The sequence below is a fragment of the Artemia sp. Qi Xiang Cuo genome, unplaced genomic scaffold (genome assembly GCF_049724085.1).
Source record: "Artemia sp. Qi Xiang Cuo unplaced genomic scaffold, ASM4972408v1 HiC_scaffold_23, whole genome shotgun sequence".
NCBI classification, from domain to species: Eukaryota; Metazoa; Arthropoda; class Branchiopoda; order Anostraca; family Artemiidae; genus Artemia; species Artemia sp. Qi Xiang Cuo.
The window spans coordinates 6,385,024-6,409,001 of NW_028297432.1; the positions used below are offsets into that span (position 1 = coordinate 6,385,024).

General features: G+C 33.9%; 1 protein-coding gene across 3 annotated transcripts in view; it reads left to right on the forward strand.

Moving 5' to 3' along the window:
- LOC148939000 (general transcription factor IIH subunit 3-like) overlaps positions 1-23,892 on the forward strand; it is a 72,058-nt gene extending 48,166 nt beyond the window's left edge. For all 3 annotated transcript variants that reach the window (XM_089107376.1, XM_089107377.1, XM_089107375.1), the window contains exons 3-8: positions 884-1,099; positions 5,381-5,504; positions 9,857-9,979; positions 12,123-12,258; positions 21,473-21,509; positions 23,741-23,892. In XM_089107376.1, coding sequence (XP_088963502.1) covers positions 884-1,099; positions 5,381-5,504; positions 9,857-9,979; positions 12,123-12,258; positions 21,473-21,509; positions 23,741-23,819 — 715 coding nt within the window. In that variant the 3' untranslated portion in view covers positions 23,820-23,892. The remainder of the gene's footprint in view (positions 1-883; positions 1,100-5,380; positions 5,505-9,856; positions 9,980-12,122; positions 12,259-21,472; positions 21,510-23,740) is intronic.
- The last annotated feature ends 86 nt before the right edge of the window (positions 23,893-23,978 follow it).

Genomic DNA, 23,978 nt, shown 5'->3' on the forward strand with positions numbered 1-23,978 from the left:
AGGGTGTTTTTTCACAGTTAAAAAAAGTCTGAAAGAATAAGAACATAAGCCTGCAAACCAAGATTAGAATATTAGAAGCTACAGTGATGACAGCGGTCAAATATGGCGCTGAAGCATGGGCGCTCTGAAAACCGAATGATGACTTAATGGATATTTTTAAGTGAGATTACAAAAAAATTGTTCTGGGTACCCGGCTGACTGACTGTATTTCAAACAATAGGCTACACGAAAAATGTGGTTCAATACCACTCTCTAGATCTATAATGAAAGAAAGGTTGAGGTGGCTATGGCAAATTGTGCGGATGAAGGATGACAGATTGCCGAAAATTGTTCTTTTTGGCCAGCCATCTAGGGCTAAATGGAAAACAGGTCGTCCCCGTCTGGGGTGGGAAGACGTCATAAAGAAAGATTTAAAGGAAATGGGAACTTCGTGGGCGGGTGTAAAAAGGGAGGCTTTGAATAGATTGGGGTGGAGGAGGAGCGTGTGTAGCTGTGTTGGCCTCAGGTGGCTTGGTGCTGCGGTGAGTTGTTAGTAGTAGTAGTACAGAAGAGTACAGGAACTAAACCAAAAGAAAACTAAAAAAACAACGAAAAACTAAAAACAACAAAAGGAAAACTAAGAAACAATGGAATTAAAACTAGACAACTACTAAAAAACACTGTTCAGGAGAACAATGATAATTACAAAACTCGTAATAAGTAACTCAATTTTGCTAAAGCTTTGGCGAAAACATTGTTTATTCATCAAACATGATAATCAAAGGAAAAATTTATTCTGTTACTTGTTGATCGTCTCAGAGACTGATCATATTGCTGATCTGTTTTTATAATGATATCAAATACTGCATCCTATGCTAATAATTAATTACTAAGTTTCTTTTAGTCGGTTTCTCTACCCATCAGAAGATGGCACTGATTATGCTAAAGATATAAAACAAACTGATGGTCGATACGAGACGTTCTCTGCAATCAATTTATCATTGAAAACAGAATTCCTTAAATTGATGAATTCAGAAAAAGGTTCAATTGGTGATGACAGTAATGTTCTTGACTTCCCAATTGCTGGAACCCTAACACGGGCCCTTTGCTATATTAACAGGTTAGTTTACCATTTTTATCAGGGGTGTACCCAGCATGTTACTAGGAGCAGGGGCGTCGTTTGGGGGGGGAGGGGGCCCGGTTCCCCCCAAAGCAAAGTGCATTGAAAAATTATTATATATCTAATGCCCCTTGACTATCTGGATTTGGACCTCCCCTGCCTCCCCCCCCCCCAATAAAATTGCGGGAGATTCGCCCCTGACTAGGAGGCTGGACTAAGAGCCAAATTTTAGCTGAAAGGAGGGTTTCCACTTCTATTCAAAATTGTCAAGAAAAAAGCGTTAATGAAAGTTAGCAATTACGTGAAAACCAATTGTGAAGTAGCAATTCTGGAAATTTTTAGTATTTCTCTTATCAGAATGATTATATTTATTAAAATACCAAGTTTTTCTATGTGTTTTTGGAAAATTCAAAGTCAGAGACAAGTCATATATGGAAGAGGAGCTTCCAATATAGATTAGGTTAGTTTACTATCTTGAAATTCTTGTGAAAATTGATCGGTAAAGATAAACTTTACTGCTGACGCAACTTCTGTAACTAATTCAAAATTATTAACTTGCACGGTTCAAAGAATGAAGTACTTCACGACATCCGGCTTTTGGCATTGCTATAATTAGAATTCAATATATCATGGTTGACATTGTTTTTTCTATTGCTGTTTCAAATTTTTATTGTTATCGTAAGTGTCAAAATTGTAATTAACCACTTTATTTCTGAGCCCAAAATAATTTATCTCTAAATTAATCACTTTATTTTTTACTTATTTCTTTATTTTGGTTTTATCACTTTATCGTGATGTTTTGCAGTATCTTCGTTGGTTAGTATCCTAAATTACTAACATGGTAGTTCCTATTTTAAGTTGAAAGAATTTTTTTTTCTGCACATCTGTTCTGACTTTTAGTGGCAATTCGGCTCAGCCATGATATCATCTATAAGTTGCTTTAATAGATGGCAGTGTAGAAATCGACTATTATAATCATGCCAAAACTGGTTGAAAGAAGGTTAAAATTATTTTGAGTTGAAATATTGAAATCAAAATCAGTTGAAGTAGTTTTGAAGTGTCTGAAATCTGGTTGTAAAAATTTTGAAACATATTATTTAATCTCTTTTTAAAATTCCAAATGGATTGTGAAATGATTAACTTGTATCAACTTTTAAGAATTCTGTTTTTTGTTTACATTTCTAGTGGCGTTGGTTCTTTTCTAGTGTTGGTCTTAGACAAGATCAGTGCCACTAGTGGACTAACTCAGATGTGACCACCCAATTTGTCATTAACATTTGCAATTGCAAAACATTTAGAATGAGAGCATCCAGTTCATGGTAAATAATGAAAAGAAACATTTATTATTCGCGTTTATATGCTTAAAAATTTATTTTTATCATGATAATGAAAAATATTACAAATGATTGATCTAATAAAAGGCAGATTTTACTTATAGAACACAAAGAAGCAATCTTCCTTGTCAAAGCTGTGTTGCCAGTAATGATGGCAAGGATAGATTACATTGCATACAGATATACTAATCTATATGGAGGCACTAAACTGGAACATAGTCAATTATAGTTATTTTTCTTTGTATTTTTTGTTTCTGGTTACCAGTTTCGTCACCGCTCTTTTTTCCATTTTTATTTAATAGCTAAAATCTACTTGTAACCATACTTTGAAAATGACGAAAGTAAAAACAAATTGTATTAAAGAGGATTTATTACATATCTAAAGATAATACTAATACATATTAGTACATATTTAGTACATCGTAGTACATATCTAAAATTGATATAAAATATTTCATCTGTTTCATTAACTTAGGAAAACTCTAGAGAATCGAATATTATACTTTTCCTTCCTAAATAATTAACTAAGATCAATTATTCGTTTAGACCATTGTCTCTTCCAGCTCTTGACTATTCTCGAATTATTATCCTTTCTTTTTCTCTATCATAGCCGGGATTGAAAGTCTCCTCAACGTTCTGTTGAAAAAAACAAAACAAATTTTATTTTCAGCAAAATTAATTTTTTAGCAAATTTAACAATGTTGCTGAAGTTCCACAATATGATTAAACAAGTTTCATTATATATAAGAAGGGTAAAATCCCTTCTTGATTCATTATTAAAACTAAGCATCAGCACTGTTTCCGTTCAGTTTTTTTAACTGTTTTTTTTTTCATTCCTGTCTTTTTAACTGTTTTATGTTTTTTCATTTTACCGAGTGCTTGCGTTTGCGCTATTGTCTAGCGGATAAAGGTCAGCGAAATTTAACGCTGTTATCTAGCGGCGAATGGTGGGATCGTCTGGATAACAGAAGAAGAGAACGAAAAAGAAAATAAACATTTCTAATGTGGTCTAGTGAAGAAAGAACAACGAATAAACCATACTTAGAGGTAAAAGGTTGGGCCTAAGCTTGAATTTGCATTGTTTTGAATAAACTCAGGTGAACAGAAAAGGTTAGCCACCCCAGGTCTGAAGTGAGCTGAACCTTAAAACTGCCTTAAATAGTTCTTTCTACATTCATAAAACAAACATTCATGGCAAAGCTTCTGGAGCATTCCCCTCCAGAATTATATGTTTTTCTGAATTACTGATGCATGATTAGATATCTACAAGAAGACAAAAGATCGATTTGTGCAAGCGCTTTTTTTCTTATTTTTTTTGCAGTTTTAATTCTCTTTTTTGAATATTTTCTACTGAAAAAAAAAAACAGCCTTGAAAATGCAAAAGCCATTCCAAAAATTGATCTTTTATCTTCTATTTGTACCTGCTCATGCATCAATCACCCGGAAAAACACAAAAAACTGTAAAATTAAAGCTATAAATACCAAAAAACTTTGCCGAGGTAATGGCCAAGGTAACGGAACAAAATTGCATTTTTTTTTTGCCAAGGTAAAGACGTCACTATTCCTTTTTCTATGGAAGACTAGAACGAAAATATGCCATTAGAATTGTTGCTTTCCGCTTTTCAAGTGACTAAATTGAGGGTCAGTGTGTCACGAACTGGTTGGATGAATTTATTATTTTTATTTTGTTCTCCATTTTATTAGAAGCTGTTGTGCTTGTGTATTTGAGAGAAATGTTTGTTCCTTTTATTTCGTACTCCGATGTTCAACATCTTGAGGTGGCTTGAATGAAATTGGGCTGTGCCCAGGTCCTCTAGTAGGTTTTAGAATCACCAGTGCAGCGGGGGTCGTATCGTCTGCGCATATGGTCGATTAAAAAAGAGACAGATTAGTGGATTTGGGATTGTTTCAAGGCGGTTTCTTTACGCTTGCTTGGAAATTGCAGCGTGTATAGGTGACAGGGTGCGACATCCTAAAAAAGAGGAAGATAAGCAAAACTAACAGCTGGTTTTTTTTATAATAATGGCTGTTTTTTTTTCAAAAAATAGAAAGGAAAGGTGAAACTGTTGGCCTGTTTTTGTCGAACCTGTTTCTGTTCTGTTCTTTTTTTTTTTTTTTCGTTTATGTTTTTCTGAAAAAAAAAACAGAAATAGTGCAGATGCTTAATCAGTACTGCAAGCCTTACCACCCTGAAAGACAGAAAGGACAGTATTTTTCCAAATTTGTCCTGACGAATATCGGTGTTGATTTCATTTTTACTAGCCTTAACAGTCCCGTATAGTTTCTTTAACATTTCCAATTTATTCACCTATCTCTGCTTTTACTAAGAGCCTAATTATTTTCGTCACAAAACGCCTCAGCAAACAAATTTATATTCGTTCTACCATGCACCCCCTTCTCCCTTTCCCTTGTAACTATTTGGTTTTGATATGAGCGTTTTTATTTCCTCCTTTGTTCTTAAAATTAATATTTTCTTGTAACAAGAATTTAGCTTATTTTAGCTTGTCGTAGTCCTTTGCAAACACAGCAACATCTTGTCTGACCATTAATAAAACACACAACACTTTTTATTTTTTCAAATGTATGATATCTTTTCTTTGCCGGAAAATTTTGTTGAAGAGCAGTGTTATTTTCTACAATCTGTTATCAATTTTATGTAAATTCACTTTCTTTCTTCTTTTTTTTGAGAATTTCTTTCTTTTTGTTGATTTTCCGCTATATCATTCTTTTTATTATTTACATTTAACACATCTAATGTTCTTACACTTAATACCCTTAATATATTAATTGTGGTAAGTGCTATGTAAATATTTTTCATATACAAAAGTCTTTGTTCTAGTTTTTTTTTCTCAAAAGAACGAAGTTTAAATCATTCTTTTTTACTACGACTTTGGTATAAAATAAATAATCTTTTACCATTGGAAGGTAGTAATCTCTTTTTTTTTAGAATCGCCAAATCCAAAAAAGTAGTTGAGAAGCTGAAATCGAGGATTCTTGTTATCACCAACGGAGGTGAAAGTGCTGCTCAATGTATGACATTCATGAATGTTTTCTTTACTTGCCAAAAGAATGTAAGTCTCCTTTGACTAAATAGAGGAGGGGTTGGTACTAGGGGAGATATTCCCACTTATTATAAGAGAATTCGAAAAATGGCTGGGGCATGGCAAAATTTTGGCTGGTCATGGGCAGGAAGTGCACCCTTCTGACTATACTTTAGAGCCTGAATCCTGAAGAAAAAAATCGGTGTGAATGACGTCACATGTATATGCATTTAAAGAGAAAAAAAATTCTCGATAGTATTGTATTGACGTCATACACTGTATAAAAGGTGTTGTATTCAGGCAATATTTGGCATTAGTAGAAAATATATGCAGAGGACGAGTCGAATAAAGAGACGAAGTTAATGACCTTTTAAGGTTCCTTCAGGTAAAAATTTATTTTGTTATTCAAAATTTTACGTCTATTTAAAATTTAATTATCATGAGGTGGCATCAGGATTTTAGAAATGCTTAGGCGGAACATGGTGCAAAATCGGTTGAGAACTACTGGACTAAAGTAAACCAAATTGAATTTTCGGATATATGATCAATAGCCGTCCTCAGCGAAATAGAAAAATTGCCAAAGAAACGAATAATAGCTGAAAATCACAAAGACAAACAAAAATTAATAGAAAAAAATTAACCAAAATTAGAAAATCGAACCAAAGTTTGAATGAGGAATTTTCCCGAGTATTGTAACTAAGATAAAACCTAAGTAAATGTTTTGGCTATATGACCAATAGCCATCCTCAGTAAAATAGAAGAAATTTTAAAAAAATGAATAATAATTCGAGATCAGAAAGATAAAGACCTACTAAAATTAACAGACCAAAAACGGTCTGAAATTCGAAAACGAACCAAAATTCGAATGAGGACTTTTTCTGAGTATAGTGACTAAAATAAAATCTAAGTGAATGCTTTGTCTCTATGATCAATAGAAAATGCTAGAGATGAGAAGAAAATGCTAAAGAAATGAATAATAACTCAAGATCATAAAAGAGAAAACAACCCAAAATTCAAAAATAAAACTAAATTTAGCATAGGATTACATTTATCACTTTATAAAAGTTCAACTACGACTGACAAAAACGATTGTTCATTCATGCTATAGTGTTCTAGTAAAAATTAAAACCCATCCTCATTGATATGCTTGCTTTTTTGCCCGTAGTCGTGTATGTATTTTGGATACAGATTTTCTCTGTTCAGCTATTGATTTTGTTCCTATTGTATTAAATCATTTTTTTTATTAACTTTGTGTATATAGGGTTGTGTACTACACCAAGACTCTATTTAAAGACGTTTTGTCGTTTTAGCTTAGTTTTGTGTCAGTTGCTGCGTGGACAATTTATTTAGTTGCTTTCGGTTGGTTAGTTGCAGTCACTGTATATAGATTATATACAGTATAATCATGACTCAGTAATATTTGGCTACTACAGTCTTGGCGCGTATAAAAGCCCCGCCAATATCCTTATCCATCAACAAGTCAGTGTATATTATCCTAGAACACGTATTTTGGCAGAAACTTTCTCAAAATGCCTTTGAAACCAACTCGTGACTTTGAAACCTACTTGGAATTTCTAAAAACATCTAATAATAACGTTACACTACTAATTACCGATTTTTATATATGTATTGAAATAAATTAATTTAAAAATTAGATTCTTTAAAAGTTAGTTTTACAAAGGTGACGCCAAGTTTCGCTTTCAAGATAAATCTGACTTGTCTACCCGTGAAAAAATCTAATGTCGCTTAAGTTTCTACGTTCTCCGGAGCACTTGCATCTTGCTCCGGCTTTTTTTATTGGTTGAGATAGAGGATAATTATACTGTATGAATGTATATACAGTGCTTGCAGTGGATCAATGCTAATTAGAAATGTTTTCTAAAAAGTACTGAATTGCTGGGATTTTCAAGAATGTGGTTACTGAGAGCTGTATCAGAAGATAACGAACTTATCAGAATTGAAGGTTATTGTTATGCTTGGCAACTCTGGCGTTTTCCCAATTTGGATTGGTTCTATCGATGTATTAATTTCCACAATCGCACAATATTTGAGTTTCCCCTCTTTGATGAGTCACTGGGGTTTAATCTTTACCAAAGTTAAAGAAATTCAAAACACCTGTACTACTTTTAAGAATAATAGAAGACAAACTTATTTTGAAACAAACTTTCTTTTCATTTTACAGTATTTTTTGCTACGTAAAGGAGATAAACTATATTTGAGGGTTTCTTAGAAATCTCTACACATATGAGACTTTTGATTTTAGGAGAATGTTTGTTTAAACTCCAAGCATTTCCATTTTTATTCTTGATTTTCTGTCAGTTGTAAAATCTATGTGGATATTATCGTCGAATCATATAGATTTTCTTCCTCAAACCTTAAATAAAGTTACCCAGACTTTAACTTGACCAAATTGTAAAATTAATTGTAAGTTCTTATAATGCTTTTGTGATTCAGGATTTAATAGTTTTGAAATAGTTTAAGTTGTATCAAAAGGTAAAACTAAGGACAATTTATTTTTCCAAAAAAATCTTTAGCGTTTGTAGGACAAGACCCAACTTCATTAGAGGGCGAATATCGCCTCTTGGGGGGGGGGGGGCGGGGAGGCAAATTTAAAGTAGTAACGGTTCAACGGTATCCCCTATAACATGTTAAATATTCAGAATAGTGTTAGACGTAGAAAATTGCTAAATATGTAGATATTGTTAAATATTGTACACGAGAAAAGGAGCGAATTCTGCTAAAACTAGCTTTTTGTATGGAAGTCATAACCCTTCAAATTTTAAATAAATTGCCGTTAAAGTTAGACAAGGATGAGATGAACAATCCCCAAAACTTACAATAAAATAAACAGTTTGCATTCTTAAAATACCAAGGACATCAAAATTAAAACAGTTTTTGGCCCCTGGGCCCACTTGAAAACCGTAATTTTCTAAGGCTTTTCTTGTTCCACGTTGAACCCGTTAAAATAAATACGCAAACTAGTTAAGTTTGAAAAAACATTTGTTCGTAAAAATTCAAATACTAAAAATCTGTTGATTTTCGAATTAAAATTAAGTTTCCATCAAGCTGTGGCTAGTTGAAGAAATCCAAGACAGATACGGTAGTCTGAGTAAGAGGCAAAGCTGGTATAAGCCTTTTTCAGGATAGTATAAAAATGATGTCATTTTCCACTTGTTGATAGATAGTCTATCATCCATCCATCCATCCTAGGGCAGAACTAAGGTAGATAGTCATAGAAATAACGGATGATCGAGGTTCTGGGTTGACTCATGACGGACAATGGTGACTGGACTTGTATAAAAAACAGGGGACTGAATTATCTTGGGCTCACAGGCGAACCAGTGACCTAAGCCTAATAGGCTTGCCCGCTTACAGTCTCAGGCGGACTTCTTACCTTCTTAAGCTTTTGGTGCTATATCTTCTTTTTTAATTTTCTCTCATATCTTTTTTTTGAATTTTCTGCCACCCTCTACCAAAAATCTGTATGTGTGAACAAGGAGATCTTTTAATTAAAAAAAAAAATCGATTTTCCTAATTTTATTTAAAGACATACACAGTTATTCAATTTTCACTTTATCAATTCAAACAACAGAATTCAGTTTTACTGTTTTTGTATTTTAAAAATAATTATTTATGAGAATGAAGTTTCCTTATTTCTTGTGAGAATCTAAGAGAAGTGCAACATTCTTTTCTCCCTATAAAAACGGTTTGGATAACAAATTGTTGTCATAGTATATGAAACAATTAGAGTGACCCAAATGAAACACTTCTGGTTTCAGTTGAGTCCCAACATTCATATGTTTGAATGAAAACTCGGGCTTTTCTAATTGATTTGGGTATGGAAAATGCATTTATATCCATTTTAGTGTGTATTGGGTCAATTTGGCTTCTGTAAAAAGAATATATCTCAAAAGTCAACTTATTTTAAGCCATTTGGGATTTTTAATCCTTATTCTTAAAATATTGGTTTTCTTTAGTGACATGCAAAGTTACAAGTCAAATAAATTTTTCGGCAGCAAAATCTAAAAAAAGAATTAGGCCTACAACAGGGGTTTAATTTTGCCAAAATCCTGGGTGGGGGGGGGGGGTCAAAATTGGAGCCAATTTTACCAATTCAAATGAAAAATGAGCCATATAATACCATAAAGGAAAAGGTATACTAAAGACAACTGATATTTTTCTGTGGATGCTTGAATTATGTAGACCTATCTTAGCTTTAACAAGATTTTTGAAGATGCTACTTTTTAGCTGGGAGGCAGATTCCCGCTCTCTCCTGTCCTATGGTAAATTACACCCCTGCCTTAAAAGTGGGACTAATTGATTTGGCATTTGAACTGCTAATTTCCAATTGAAATAAAATGCAATCTGACTTTTATTTTCAGTCTGTACTATTAGATGCCTGTGTGATTGGCGAGGATTCGAATTTGCTTCAACAAGGATGTGACATCACTGTTGGTATATACATCAAAATTCCTCAACCTTCTGGACTTCTTGAATACCTACTGGCAAGTTTACAGATTAATTAAAATCATTGTTATGCACTGTTTTAATACAGCTCACACAAAGGTGTTTTGTGACATTTTTCTGTATCTCGTTTCATTTTCAAGATATTCAAACGCGTTCCTATTCTCGAAATGCATCTATCCCCCTTTGTCATCTGTTGAAATAGGTTGGAGTCGGAACTATTGATATTGTCTATCTTTGACGTAATATGGATTTACAAACAGAAAGAATTCCCTGTAAAAATAGCTGGTCTTTATGATCCTTAATAGCAACAAAAAAGAACTCGTAACCTGTGTTTCTGTTTTCTGATCTTGTGTAAGATTGATTTATTTTACTTAATGACTTTCGAATTGCCACAGCTGATCTCAGGGAGGTAAATAAAGCTATGACCATGCATTGCTGCTTAAGTATTCTTCCTGTGTAGGCTATGTAGATTTCTAAGACTTTATCAATTTTACGATTTCTAAGGATTTCTTAGGAATTTCAGGATTTCTAATTTTAGCTGTCCTAGTTATAAATTCAACATGAAGCTTTCTATTAACACTAGTGTAACTTCAGGTGACCTCGATTCTAAAAAGTTGATGAAAAAAGGGCAACATTAAAAAGCTCTAGCAAGCTTTTAAAATTATGTTATAGGTCAAACCATCTTTATTTCTATTGTTTTTATTACAATCTTTACAGCTTTATCATAAGTGATGATATACCGATAGTCCTGATAATTACCTTACTTTTTTATTTTGTGTTATTTGCTAAACCTTCTTTTGGACACCTCTAGAGAAGAACTTTTGGGATTACCTCTATTGGTAATCTATGCTAGAATAACCATATAGTATCCCAATTGCAATTTTTAAACCTTTCTATTGCTTTATTTTCGTTTTATAACATCAACTTTATCTAATATACTAATATATCTATTTTAACCCATTTTAGCTTAATTAACAAGAGTTTTGTCACTTAGCACACACGATAAATAGCTTTATACCTAATGTGAAGGGGTTTGGTAATTCGTTACATGAGAAACCTTTGATGACAAAGCTACTATTGATCTAATTTTATATTTTATTTTAATTATATTGATTTATTTTTTCCCAATTGTTTTAGTGATTTTTTTTATTTTATCAATATTATTATTTTGACTTATTTTATTGAAGTAGACCAATTTTTAACAGATAAAAATATCATGAAATACAAATTAATAAATCAAGTCTTATAAACAAGTTGTGATTATTTTATGTTTGTTTAGCACAAATTAGGACAAAAAATACCGTGCTTATGTCCAGTAGGTGAAGGAAGGAAAAGGGCGGCGGTAGGAAGTTCCAAACACATTCCCGGGACCTAATTTAAACCGTAGATCCATTCCTAACTATTTGATTCGTGTAGCTTTTTTTGAATTATAAAGGCACCGTAAATTTTGCGGTATGAAAATGCCACTCATCTAGTCCTTTACGGTTGAGCGATGACTAGCTATTGAGAAGAACTTACTAGCAGATAGAAGCCAGCGTTAGGTTCACGTGATGTCACAATTATTGCCTTCACAGCTCGTCTCTGGTGATTGAAGAGGCTATATGCGGCATTTTCAGTCAAAATGACATTTATGACACACTCCCTTAAACTTAACTCGCTTGATCATGTGGCTTATCTTTCTTCTCTGTTCAATTGTGTTTGTTTTTCCAAAATATGTCATATGTTCTTTTCTCATTTGCGTCAATATTTCAGAATCTTATCATTAAATACGAAAGTTATTGCTTTGCTTTATAACTAAATCTTTGCAAAACAGATGGTCATTGATACAAATTGAAAGCGCCAAAGCGTATTTTATAATTTTTCTGTTACTTTGAAATTTGTTTTATATAACTTTAGTCCTTTCGAAAGACTGCTTCCAGCTTAGGTTGAAAGCTGCTGATGACGGTGAATGTTTTCTTTTATGATACCTTATTATGAAAAATAATTTTTCGGGGGTTTCATTGAAAAAAAAAAAAAAATTGGAAAATTCCCCCTAGACTTTTGGAAATGCTTTTTTTTATTTTCATTAAAAGAAATCCAAAGATCCTTGTCCCCCCTCATATTCGTGTCTTTTATGTAAGAATCACTAATTTAACAAATTATTTCGTTATATTAGTAGACGCTCCTAACTTATCTTTGCAGTGGCTCTTCTTACCATCTATTGAAGAAAGAAAGAATCTCAACCTCCCGCCACCAACAAAGATTGATTATCGAGCGGCCTGCTTTTGTCACAGACAGTTGGTTGAAGTTGGCTATGTCTGTTCTGTTTGCTTGTCAAGTATGTATACCTTTTTATCAATTTAGGTCAATTTTGTATATTAACTACTTAATTTTTTTAAAATCGAATGGGACTATTAACTCCCCTTGTTAGTTTTTCTTAGCTTCTAAGTAAATGATATCTTGTTTCTCACCCATCCTATCATTCTTAAAATCCAAATTATCCAATGAATTTTTTTTTTGAATTTTCGCTGCGTCTTCTTTATGGCTCTTGTTGTTTCAATTTTGCATTTCTATCGGTAATTTTTCTTGTTTTGCGTCTCTTAATTAAAAAAAAACATCGGATTTAGAAGTAACACATTGACCTGAAAAAAAAGAAACACTAACTTGGTTTCCTCGCGTCAACATCGATTTCTTACGATTCTTAATGTCTCCCAAGATTTGCCCAACGGACATCTCCGATAATTTAGACCTGAAAATACAGTTTATGAGGTATTAGCCCCCCCCCCGGTGTAATCCCCCCATTTTTCTTGAGGCAAAATTTATCCACGTACCTTTCCAATTGAGTGCAATAATTCTAAAAGTGTTCTGTAGCATTTTACTTGAGTTAAGATTTATGTCACTGTCCAATCCATTTCAGTCACTGGACAATCGTCGTTGCCAGTACTGTTATTGCTGTTGTGTAATTCAAAAATATCATTTGTTAATATTTCATGATGGATTGTTCTTATCGTAAGGTTTCCTGTAAGGTCAGTTTTCTAATTAGGAGTTGTCCGGCAACCAAATTTTAGATTATCAACGGCTGATATATGATGCATGGTTTTTGTAGCACAACTAAGCAAAACTTCTCCGTCTATGGACCTCAAGGCGAAATTAATATGAAAAAATTTCCATTTTGATGCTATTTTTGGAAGCAGTACTTCAAAAATTGCTATGCGACAGCTCCTGAAGCTAATACTTGAGGACCCCCTCCTTAAGCTCCCCATGCTTCATCAAATGATCTGTTCTATCTTTTTATAATTAATTTGAGTTTCATGATCCTTAAAAGTTTCATTTTTTTCCTCGGATACAATATATCCCTTTAAATAGTTGGAAACTATAAAATTTTGTTTGCAATTTTGTGTACGGACGCATGAACTTGCATACGGACTTGTGTCCGTGCCCTGGACACAAGAATACTTTCTTTGTACAAACGAGAACACTTTCCTGACACAAAATAAACAAGTATACACAAAAAGACAAGAATACAAAAACGCAATACTTCAAAAAGTGTTACACAACATTTTACAGGCAATCTCCTTCAGCTCACCGTGTTCTATCAACTGATCCGTTCCATTTTTTTACAATTCATTTGGGTTTCAATATTCTTCATATTTTCAGGTTTTTTTGTAGATGCTTTATGTCCCCCTAAATAGTTGGAATTATCAAATTTATATAGTGCAATGTTTGTTGGCGTAGCGTTGGCGTACAATGTTTGTTGGTGTAGAACCACCTGGCTATAATTGTCATTGAGCGTGATATGTATTTTTTTCTGATTTTTTTCCGCCCTTGTGAAACTTAAAATGCCTTTTCATTTGCCTCACCCAGTTTGGGATTTTTTTTTTCTAAGAGTTTGGTTTTTGCGTAAATTTTTGAATTAAATAATTTTCGCTAGCTCAGTGAGGAGACAGAGGTGAGCGATAGGATATTCAAGTGGAATACTTTTGGTAGATTGGTCTTAAGTATGAAATGACATTTTCAAAGGCTACAGTCTAACAAAACAAGAAAATTGGTTTTGTTGGGAAATGCTGGATGGCTTGTTGTTTCCTGCTTGAAGACAAACAAGAGTTCGCTTTGGAAATTACTGACTTGAAACCAGTCTTCAGCAAAGCTTCTGTGAAATTTGATTGTCAAAATGATATAAAAAATTTTTAGACAGAGAGTGGTGGTGGGAGGGGTGCCAGACAAGCTTTAAGCATCAGCTTTAAACTTTAAACTTATCCCTAGAAAAAATTCCTTAGTAAAAAAAAGAAGTTACTAGTGCCATATCACTTCCTAGGTTTTTAGCGGCCTCATGTTATGGAAGATGTAGAAGAATTAGAATAAGAAAATGACTTCATTTTCATCGTAGAAAATCGAAATATATTTTCTTGTGATTATTATCTCTTCTGATCAGCAGTTGTACTAAACCAATTCTGCTCAAGTCATCCTCAGGGCTATACTGTGGTGTTTATCCTCCCCATAGTATAGTGCAGACGGTTTGATATCATATATTTTCCCTTCTTGTTTTAGTTTTATTTTTGTGTTTAAAGCTTTTTCCAATAGGCAATGATTAGAAGTCCTAAAAACAAAAAGTCCCCCCAGATCCCAAATTAAACTCCAGTGAAAGTGTCATAGTGAAAGATACCCATCCTGGCTGGTCAAGCACCCTATCTCAAAGTTCTAATGATAGCTTCAATTCGGAGAATAGGACAATGATAAGTGTAGGGGCTAATGTAACCATAAACGATGATAATGGGTTTCAAGAGGTCCTCTCTAGAAGTTCTGAAAAAAGGAAAAAAATCTCCCCAATCAAAAGCATTTCCCCTCTCCCTGCCCAAGATCCTACCTCCAAAAACTTAGGAATTTACCTTAAAATTACTCCCACTATCCCCTTTGAAATGAAAATGATCACTGCAATAAGAGTTGCAATTTTTAAATTGCTAAAATCAATGTTTTCTCTTAACATTAACCGTGATGGATCTCTGCTAATAGCTGTAGAAGATCAGAAATCAGCAGATACAATAATTAACCTTAAATCCCTTCTGAATACCCCAATTATTGGATCTAATTGGAACCCAAAACAATCACCAACAAAAATAGTAGTTTATAATGTTCCCCCAGAGATATCTACTCAGGAGTTAAAAGAAGGCCTTTCAGATAGGGCTGGAAACACAATCCCAGTTGAGGATGTTACCCAACTTGGAAAACCCAACTCTAATCGCCTAAAAACTAGTAGATCCTTCTTATTCACACTGAAGGATAAAATTGATATCCCAGAAAAATTATTCCTATTTGGGCAAATCAAACCACACAAGGAATACAAACCTAAGCCTATTCAGTGTCAGAAGTGTTTCAAACTGGGACACACAACAAACAAATGCAATGAAATTCTCCAAGAGTGTAGTAATTGTAAATCTTTCCATCATAAAGAGCTGACAACTTGCAACAACGCTCAGCCTACATGCATCAATTGCAAAGGCCCACATGAATCTACAAATAAATAATTATGCCCTGCATACAAGAAAAGAGCTCTAACACTACAAATATCAACAGAGAAGGCCATCCCATACCCCTTTGCAGCAATGGAAGCAAATGCTGCCCAACAATACCAAATAAAGCCTGTAATGAAACCAACCAAAACCCCCAAGTCAAATACCCCCAATGCATCAAGCACCCCATATAAAACACCATCTTCTAAGCCCCCTAGCTCAAATCCCTATCAGAAGGAATCACCAAGCCAACAAGCCTCCTTGTCCGGTGAGATGAGGCCAGCCTGGCCCTCCCTCCCAAGAATAAACAAACCAGAAACACTACCAGGAATCAATCCCTTAACCAAAAAACAGGATGCACAAAAAAAAATGCAATCCCCAAATATATGCTTATTCATTCTAAACTGTAATGCAGTTCAGGCAATGAACACACATTAACTACAGAAAAAAAAAATTATTGCAGAATTTGAAAATACATAAATCTAAGGGGATATCTTAATTCAAGCGAAAAAATGTCTTTCTTTACTCTTAACAACGTTGGACATTGATACAAAGTCATTTGAAGAACAAATCAAAAACAAAATATTTGCCAAATCTCCAATGGACTGTAAGATCACTCACAGAAAATAATCTCAATGAACTTATATCATTTATGAATAATAATTCAATTAATATTGCTTGCCTCCAGGAATTCATTTAACCCAAAATCAACAAATTAAGTCTCTGGGATATACTATTCTGAGAAAGGATAGATCTTCAGAGAGAAAAGGAGGTGGTGTAGCTTTATTAGTTAATAATAATATAAAATTTTGTGGCATCAATTTTCCAGATTCTGACAATGATGTTGATGTAATTGGTGTAAGTGTTTTGCTGAATAATTTAAAAACCTACATAATAAGCTTTTATAACCCTAATGGCCAAACTGCAGATGCCAAGGATTTCTTTAATTATATAAATAATTCTAATATGTTAAAAAATAGCATTATTTGTGGAGATTTCAATGCCCACAGCCTTTTGTGGGGGAATAAACCAGCAAATAAAGCTGGTAAATTTATTGAGCATATGACTTCAAATAATAATGAATTAGTTGTTGCTACCCCTCCAAACCTGAATACTTATTTCAACCCCAAAAGTGGCAATTTCTCCACAATTGACCTACAAATTGTGTCTAAATTTTTTGAACAAAATTTATATAAATAAAATTGATAGTCTATGTACAGACCACTTTGCTATAGTTTGCTCCCTAAATGAACCTGCTGAAACTTTATCTCATACATCCAAATATATCAACACTAAAGCAAATTGGTCTATTTTGCAAAATAAGCTAAATGATGAAATTACAAGTTTCACCCAAAGTTCATGCATTTCTAACACAACAGTTGACACACATGCTGAAGCGTTGACATCTTTATTAATAAATACAGCTAATCACGCTATCCCCAGGACAACACCTAAGAAAACATTCCCTAAACAAATTCCTAAAGCATGGTGGACAAATGAGTGCCTAAATAAATGGAGGATAAAAAAGGCAGCTAGGACAGAATTCATAAAAAAACCATCACCTACTACATATTTAAAAAAATTACAAGCAGAATCTAATCTAAAAAGGAGTATAATAGATGCTAAATATAAATACTGGAATAATTTTGCAAATAATCTCTCCAGAGAAACAAATGAGCCAATTATACATAAAGTCAAAAGCCACATCTGTGGGAAAAAGACTTCTCCCAACCTACTCCTGTATGAGCTTATACATAATAACACCCATTATGACAATGATAATGAAAAGGCTAACCTATTTGCAACTCTTTTTGCTAATAAGCTAACATAAAATAATCAAAGCAAACTGTACACAATTCCTATGAACCCTAGTTGCCAACCACGCCCAGGATCCGAGTACATAACTAATCCATTTTCAATCCAGGAATTGAATAATGCAATACATCATATTAGGTCCAAAACTATCAGTAGCTATGACAATATACACCTTACATGGATAAAGAATCTCACACCTTCATACAAACAAGAATTGCTAAATTGTTATAATCACGCTTGGGCATCTTCTAGTTTCCCCAATATATGGAAATGTTCGTCCCTCCTACCAATCCTAAAGAAAAATAACCCTGAGTTTTATAGGCCCATAATGATTACACCTGTGATGGGGAAAATAATGGAGAAAATGATTTATCACAGACTCCTCTGGTTTGTTGAGAAAAATAACATGATCCCACACACTCAAACTGGATTCAGGAAATACCACTCCTCAACAGATGCTTTCATTTTGCTAACAAATGCAATCAATGAATCTTTCTCAAAAAATAATATCCTAGTGGCAGCTTTCCTAGATTTTGAAGGAGTTTATGATAATGTGAACCATCAAATCCTTTTAATTAAACTTGCAAACCTTGGAGTACGTTCTAAGCTAGTATCCTTTATTAAATCCTTCATAGAAGTGCGAAGTTTCATTGTTTGTGTTGGTTCAGCCTCTTCACTCCAAAAGACAATATCCAAAGGCCTACCTCAGGGAGCGGTCCTCAGTTGCCTCCTTTTTGCCCTATATCTCTGGGACATGAACCTACCCCACACGAATCTACAATATGCTGATGATCTGGTGCTATGGTCATCTGGCAACACCTTTCAGATAGCACAGTCAAATCTGCAAAAGTCACTTTTCCAGTTTGAAAAATTCTCTCAACATTCAGATTTACCCATTGCGCCCACCAAGTCAAAAATAATCCAATTTCACCGGAAGCGAAACCATGTTAATGCAAAACTAACTCTAAATAAAACAACTATTTCAGAAGATAATAATATTAATTACCTAGGTCTCATGCTTGACCAAAAACTTAATTTCCACCTCCACATTTCAAACACAATAAAAAAATGTTATAGAAAAGCAAATATACTAAAAAGACATCTTTCCACACACTGGGGTTGTAAGGAGAAAACCTTACTCCAGTTTTATAAATCACATATAAGACCCCATATTGACTATGCGCTCATCGTCTATGGTGCATGTGCAAAGACCCAGATACAAAAAAATGAAACAACACAAAATGATATAATATGTCTCATATTTGGTCTTAGGAAACCCACAAGCACCAAGTTTCTGCTTATGGACAGTGGATTAACAACAATAAGGGAGAGACGTAGCTTTCTCTTGATAAAACATCTTACAAAAATTGAATCAAATAGCTCACACACATTACATAATTGGTTAAGAAATCCAGCCATGTATAGAGGTATTGCAGATGAGTATGCCAATATTCAAAAGAAGTTCCCTGTACCAGCAAAGTCTATTGCACCTACTTTCCCCTAATCTCCTCCATGGAATTGGTCATTTTCCATAATAAATACTGAATTTTCAAAATGGAATAAAGATTTAACCCCCATTGCTTTTGTCCAGAAAAAATTTGCAGAACTTAACACAATTACCTATAAAAATCACTTCCAAATATTTGTTGATGGGTCAAAAATGGATGAGAAGGTTGCAAGTGGTGTTTTCCTTCCTCACCTGAAAATTGCAATGGGCGAGAGATTATTTAATAATTTATCTATAATGTCTGCTGAGTTAAATGCCATAATCATGGCATTAGAACACCTTAAGCAAAACCAACCTTTGATTGAAAATTCGAATAATATTATCATCTATTCCGACTCTTTATCAAGCGTTGAGTTGCTGGCCTCAGCTCCTCAATATAAGTTGGACATTGACACTTATCATTGTCTCAGTATTATTGATAATCTTGCTTCAAGTGGCATAAAAACTTACTTTCAGTACATTCCTAGCCACTCTGGCATAAGTGGTAATCATCAGGTTGATGAAATAGCAAAAAATGCTATAAATATTGACCAGCCAAGTGGGAGACCAATCCCAATTAGAGATATTTACCGATGGAGGCTATCAGATATTAATTTTAATAAGATTAATCCTATCCTTTCCCCCTTTCCCAATAAATATCTTTCTAAAATTTATCATAGAATTCGTTCTGGAACAAATGGACTAAATTTCCTTGCATTCTCATATAAGCTTTCTAATTCAAGTGGTTCAATTCCCCTGACCCCTATTTGCAGGCATTGTAATATGAATAATGAAACAATTGACCATTGCCTATTTGAATGTAATATGCTGACGTCTGCACAACATATCTTGCTTTGTAAACTGTTAAAATACTTCAAACACCACAAAATCCCACTATCAGCCAAGAGCCTAGCCAACTATACCTGCACATAGAGCATAGAAATCGACATCTATCATCTTATATTTGAACTCCTTGAGTCGAAAGATCTGCTGAAAGATATCTGAATATATCTAATAAATATGAGGCAATCAAGCCAGTAGCTCTGTAGCCCACAGAGTGAAGCAAAAGGAAAAGGGCTAAATAGTTTTACTGAAAAGCCCGCCTGCTGTTAAATAGAAGAAGAATCGTAGAAATAACATTTAACTGGTACATTTGCCAGTAGCTTATATGATTTTTCTAGATACCTAAGAAAAGAGAAAAAGTAAAAATTATATTAGGCTATAATTTTCATTTTATATATTTCAGACAAAGGTGGCCTCGGAGAAAAGGTTCTGTGGGTACTGGTATATTCTTGGACATGCTATTGAATACTATAACTCTAAAAGTCTATGGCAAGTTCAGCCACACTGGTAAAGAGGTCTCTCCGACTTTAAAAATTGTACATATAAGAGTAGATTAAATACAATAGAAGGATATAATTAATAATTAAAAGAGAAAATAATATAATATCATTGCAAAATAAGCAGGACAATGCAATGATTTACTTGGAAATCTCTACTTAGTATTGAAATAAAAGTGACTTAGTAATAATAAAGGTAAATAATCCCATTTCTAAGACTTGATTCTGGTGGGTAATTCTTTTTATGTCTTTATCGTTAGGCTCTAGAGCCATACTTTACCGCTGCCATTACAGTGACTTCCAATATTTTAATCTTAGTTTGAATGCTTTTTTCATCTGCGCCTTGGCTATGCTACTTTTTACATCTTCACTGCATTCGTCGTCTTTACTATTACTGCTATCCAGATTAGCGATATCTGCTAAACTGATTTTCTCCTTTCCTAGCATCACGTCTTTACTCTCACTCGTTCTTAGTCTAAGCAACATAGTCTCCTCGGGATGAAATTTTGAACTTATTCTTGCACACTGAACTCTCAAAACTAAAACTTCACTCATTTCTCAAAAAAAAAAAATTATTTATCAAAATTACATCATCTGCATAATTTAATTATAAGATGGTTTAGCCTACCCGTTTGATAATATGTTCTCAATAACAGTTCGTCGTCACGAAAAGCTAGAAAAGTCTGACTTGTGGCCTGTCTTTTCTTATATTCATGCAAGAATTCTTCCCTGAAATATCATTACATTCACTTACAAACATTATTCGAAGTCTATACTGTCATTTTTTATAATGAGTAAGCTACTCTGTTTGCCACTGTCCGTTTCTAAAGGCTGATAGACCGTAAAAAAAATCTAGCTGACAGTTTTATCCCTTCTGTATTAAATTATAAATCATTTTTGTAGTGTGAAATGCATCTGCTTCTAATACACATGCCACTATAGTTTAGAACATGAGAGCCACCTGGAAATTTTTCCAGGGGGAGGTTGAGAAAAGTGCTACCATGATTTTCACTTCTACCAGGATTTAAGCGAAAATACTTTTAATTTTCCTCTTTCGATAGATTAAAAAAAAAACTTTTTTTTGTTCCCTTGGTGGGGGGAGAGCATTTCCTCCAAAGTCACTTTTCTAGTGGTGCTAGCCTATCAGACATTCCTCTATTATAGCGAATAAAATTCACTATTTATCTATGACTGTTTTACATGCTAAGAGACGGTTTTATCAGGGTGTCTAAACTCACCATTTAATTATATACCATAAAAAAATATACCATAAAAACCATGCAATGTAAAACAATACCATGAAAAAAATATACCATAAATATAGTATGCCCACCGTGCATTATTTTCATGTATGATATGTTATCTGTTGTGTTTTTTTTTGTGAAAATATCACTTTATTTTCAGTTTTTTGTCGGACACCGCCCATATGTGTCACATGCGAGTAAGTTCCTTTGTATTTTTCCTTAAGTTACACCTGTTTTACTTCTTCTCTTTTTTTATTTTTTAATCCTATGGGCCCTTCACCAGGTTAATGGTCACATGTCCTGTAATTAAGGTATTAGTACAGTCTTCATATGGAGACCTTTTTCGAAAATCTAAAACTAACAAGAGTCTCAGTCGAATCTAATGAGCTTCCAGCTCCATGTCTCAGGGAGTCTAGCGAATAGATTACAGTACGAGATTATGAATCTGTACTTCCAAAAGGATTTTATTAGATCCTTTGATGTTAATTAAGGTTGACTTTTTACTGCTTTTAATCTGTAACTAGAATGCTTTAGAAGCTACTTCTCGGATCTGTTATGATAGATGTCCTATTTTCAGAGCTTGAATCTTATTTTTTTTGGATCTTGAATCTTTTTTTGGCTTCAATCTATTATTTTTTTTGGAGTTTTTAAAAGTACTAAATTTATATTGAAAAAGTTTTTCTTCAAGAGAATTAAGTTTAAATTATAACTGAATTCTAGATTTAGCCATTAGTCATGTCATTCTTTGTTTTACAATTCCTTCTCTTTCTCCATATTGTCTTCATTTTCTTCTATTATTATATTTTCCTAGCTTGTAATTACAGTCTTATTCTTTGCTATTAGTTTTCTGTACGTTTTGTGAAAATGTGACACATTGGTCATAGTAGCGGAGCAACACAGTTTTAATGTCTATAAGGTTTGACAAGGGCCCTTTAAATATGAAATAAAGTTCTAGTTCTTAATTTCCGCAAAATTTAGACAAGATCCAGTAGGCCTTTCTTATGCTTACAAATGATAACAGTGCAGCCCTTCAGAAAGATAGATCTAGTTGATCAAAGGTTGTTTCTGGCTAAATGTGGTCAGAGGCTTCGAGAGGAGGGGGGGGGGGGCGCCCCCTCATTTTTTTGGTATTAGGTAAAAATTTTGCCAGAAGTGAACATTTTGCAAAATCGGGCAAAATTTAGCGTAATTCTTGATTTCTGCTGAAAATTCTGCTTAAATCAGGTAGCGATTTGGTAAAATTCACGAAGGTCTTCCCCCAATGAAATGAATCTTGGGACGCTCCTGAGTGTGGTTGACACTGGACAAACCCTTTCAAGTATTGCTCTTATGATATGAATTCAGGGACCCTCCTTCCCTCTTCTCATAGAATTTGGATCGGGTCCTCATCTCCATAATTTATAGTTAAGACATTAATTCATATTTCTGACCAATGTTTAGTTGAGATCCGCTAGCCTATTCTGATAGGTGTTGCACTGACTATAATTCAGCTTCCCCCCCTCCCAGGTAAAAGAGTAAATAATCAATAATGACAGATACAATAAAAATTGAAATAACAAAAATAAATTGAATAGATTAAAGACTCCAACCGATCCTACAAAAAAAAAGAAAAAACACCTAAGAAGCCAAACATTTTTTTACATTTTTTTTTAATGAGTTCAGCGTGTGGCACCTTTGATCAGAATGAGCTGTCATATTTCATATACTATGACTCGCTGTTACAGGACTGAAGTCAAACCTTGCAGATGGAGTAAAGGGATTTGAATAGGGTTTGCGTTGCGAAGATGATAATTAATTGGATCAGAGGCAAAAGACAGCAGAATATTTAGGGGCTGAGGGGGTCATCATTAAGCCGAGAAAAAGTAAAACATTCACTTGAAAGAATGTATAGTGATTGAAGATAAAGTAAAGTGATACCTCGTGGACGATTAGTTTCGTGAAGGAGGTGGCTAGCTTTATTGTAATACTTGGAAAGCGGTTTTAAAAGAGAAGGGAAATTTGACATCTGTATTATTGCAGACTAGGCAGTGAAAACTAAAACTAATCCTCGGGGAACGCCAGCATATGGGGACAGAGATATATCCCCCATTGACACCAGCACAGAGATCAGAGGGGATACTGTCCCTCGAAGAAACAGGTATGCATGGAAAAAGATATACGAACAAGAAAATGAGAAATATTCTCCCTCCAAACACCGCCTGTTTTTCTGTATTTATCTGAGGTCCAAATAAAAGGATGCCCAAATGAATACTTGCTACATTATTTTCTGGCTAGTCGTTGGCTATCGAGGAAAAATTTGGAGCTTTAATGCTCAATTTTCAGCTTTACAGCCTTTGGTATAATTATACAAATGGCATTTGTTGTATTGTAATTTAAAGCGTTTCATTCTAATTCTTTCCATGTTATTTACTCTAAAAACTTTTTCTAGTTCCATATTCAAAGGAGCGACAATGCAGCAGCCTAAAGCAAAGAAGAGAAGAGCTCTACCTCCTGGTCTGGTTCGTTGATTTCCTATCTTCATGTGCCGTATCTATGACTCATTTTGTTCGCAGTTTCACTTTATAAAATAAAACTTGCTTATAAAAAACTCAGCTAGTTTTATTGTATCTTGGTAGACATAGTACAATGTGAGTGAGTTTAATTCGTGTATGAAGAGTTGACTTTAG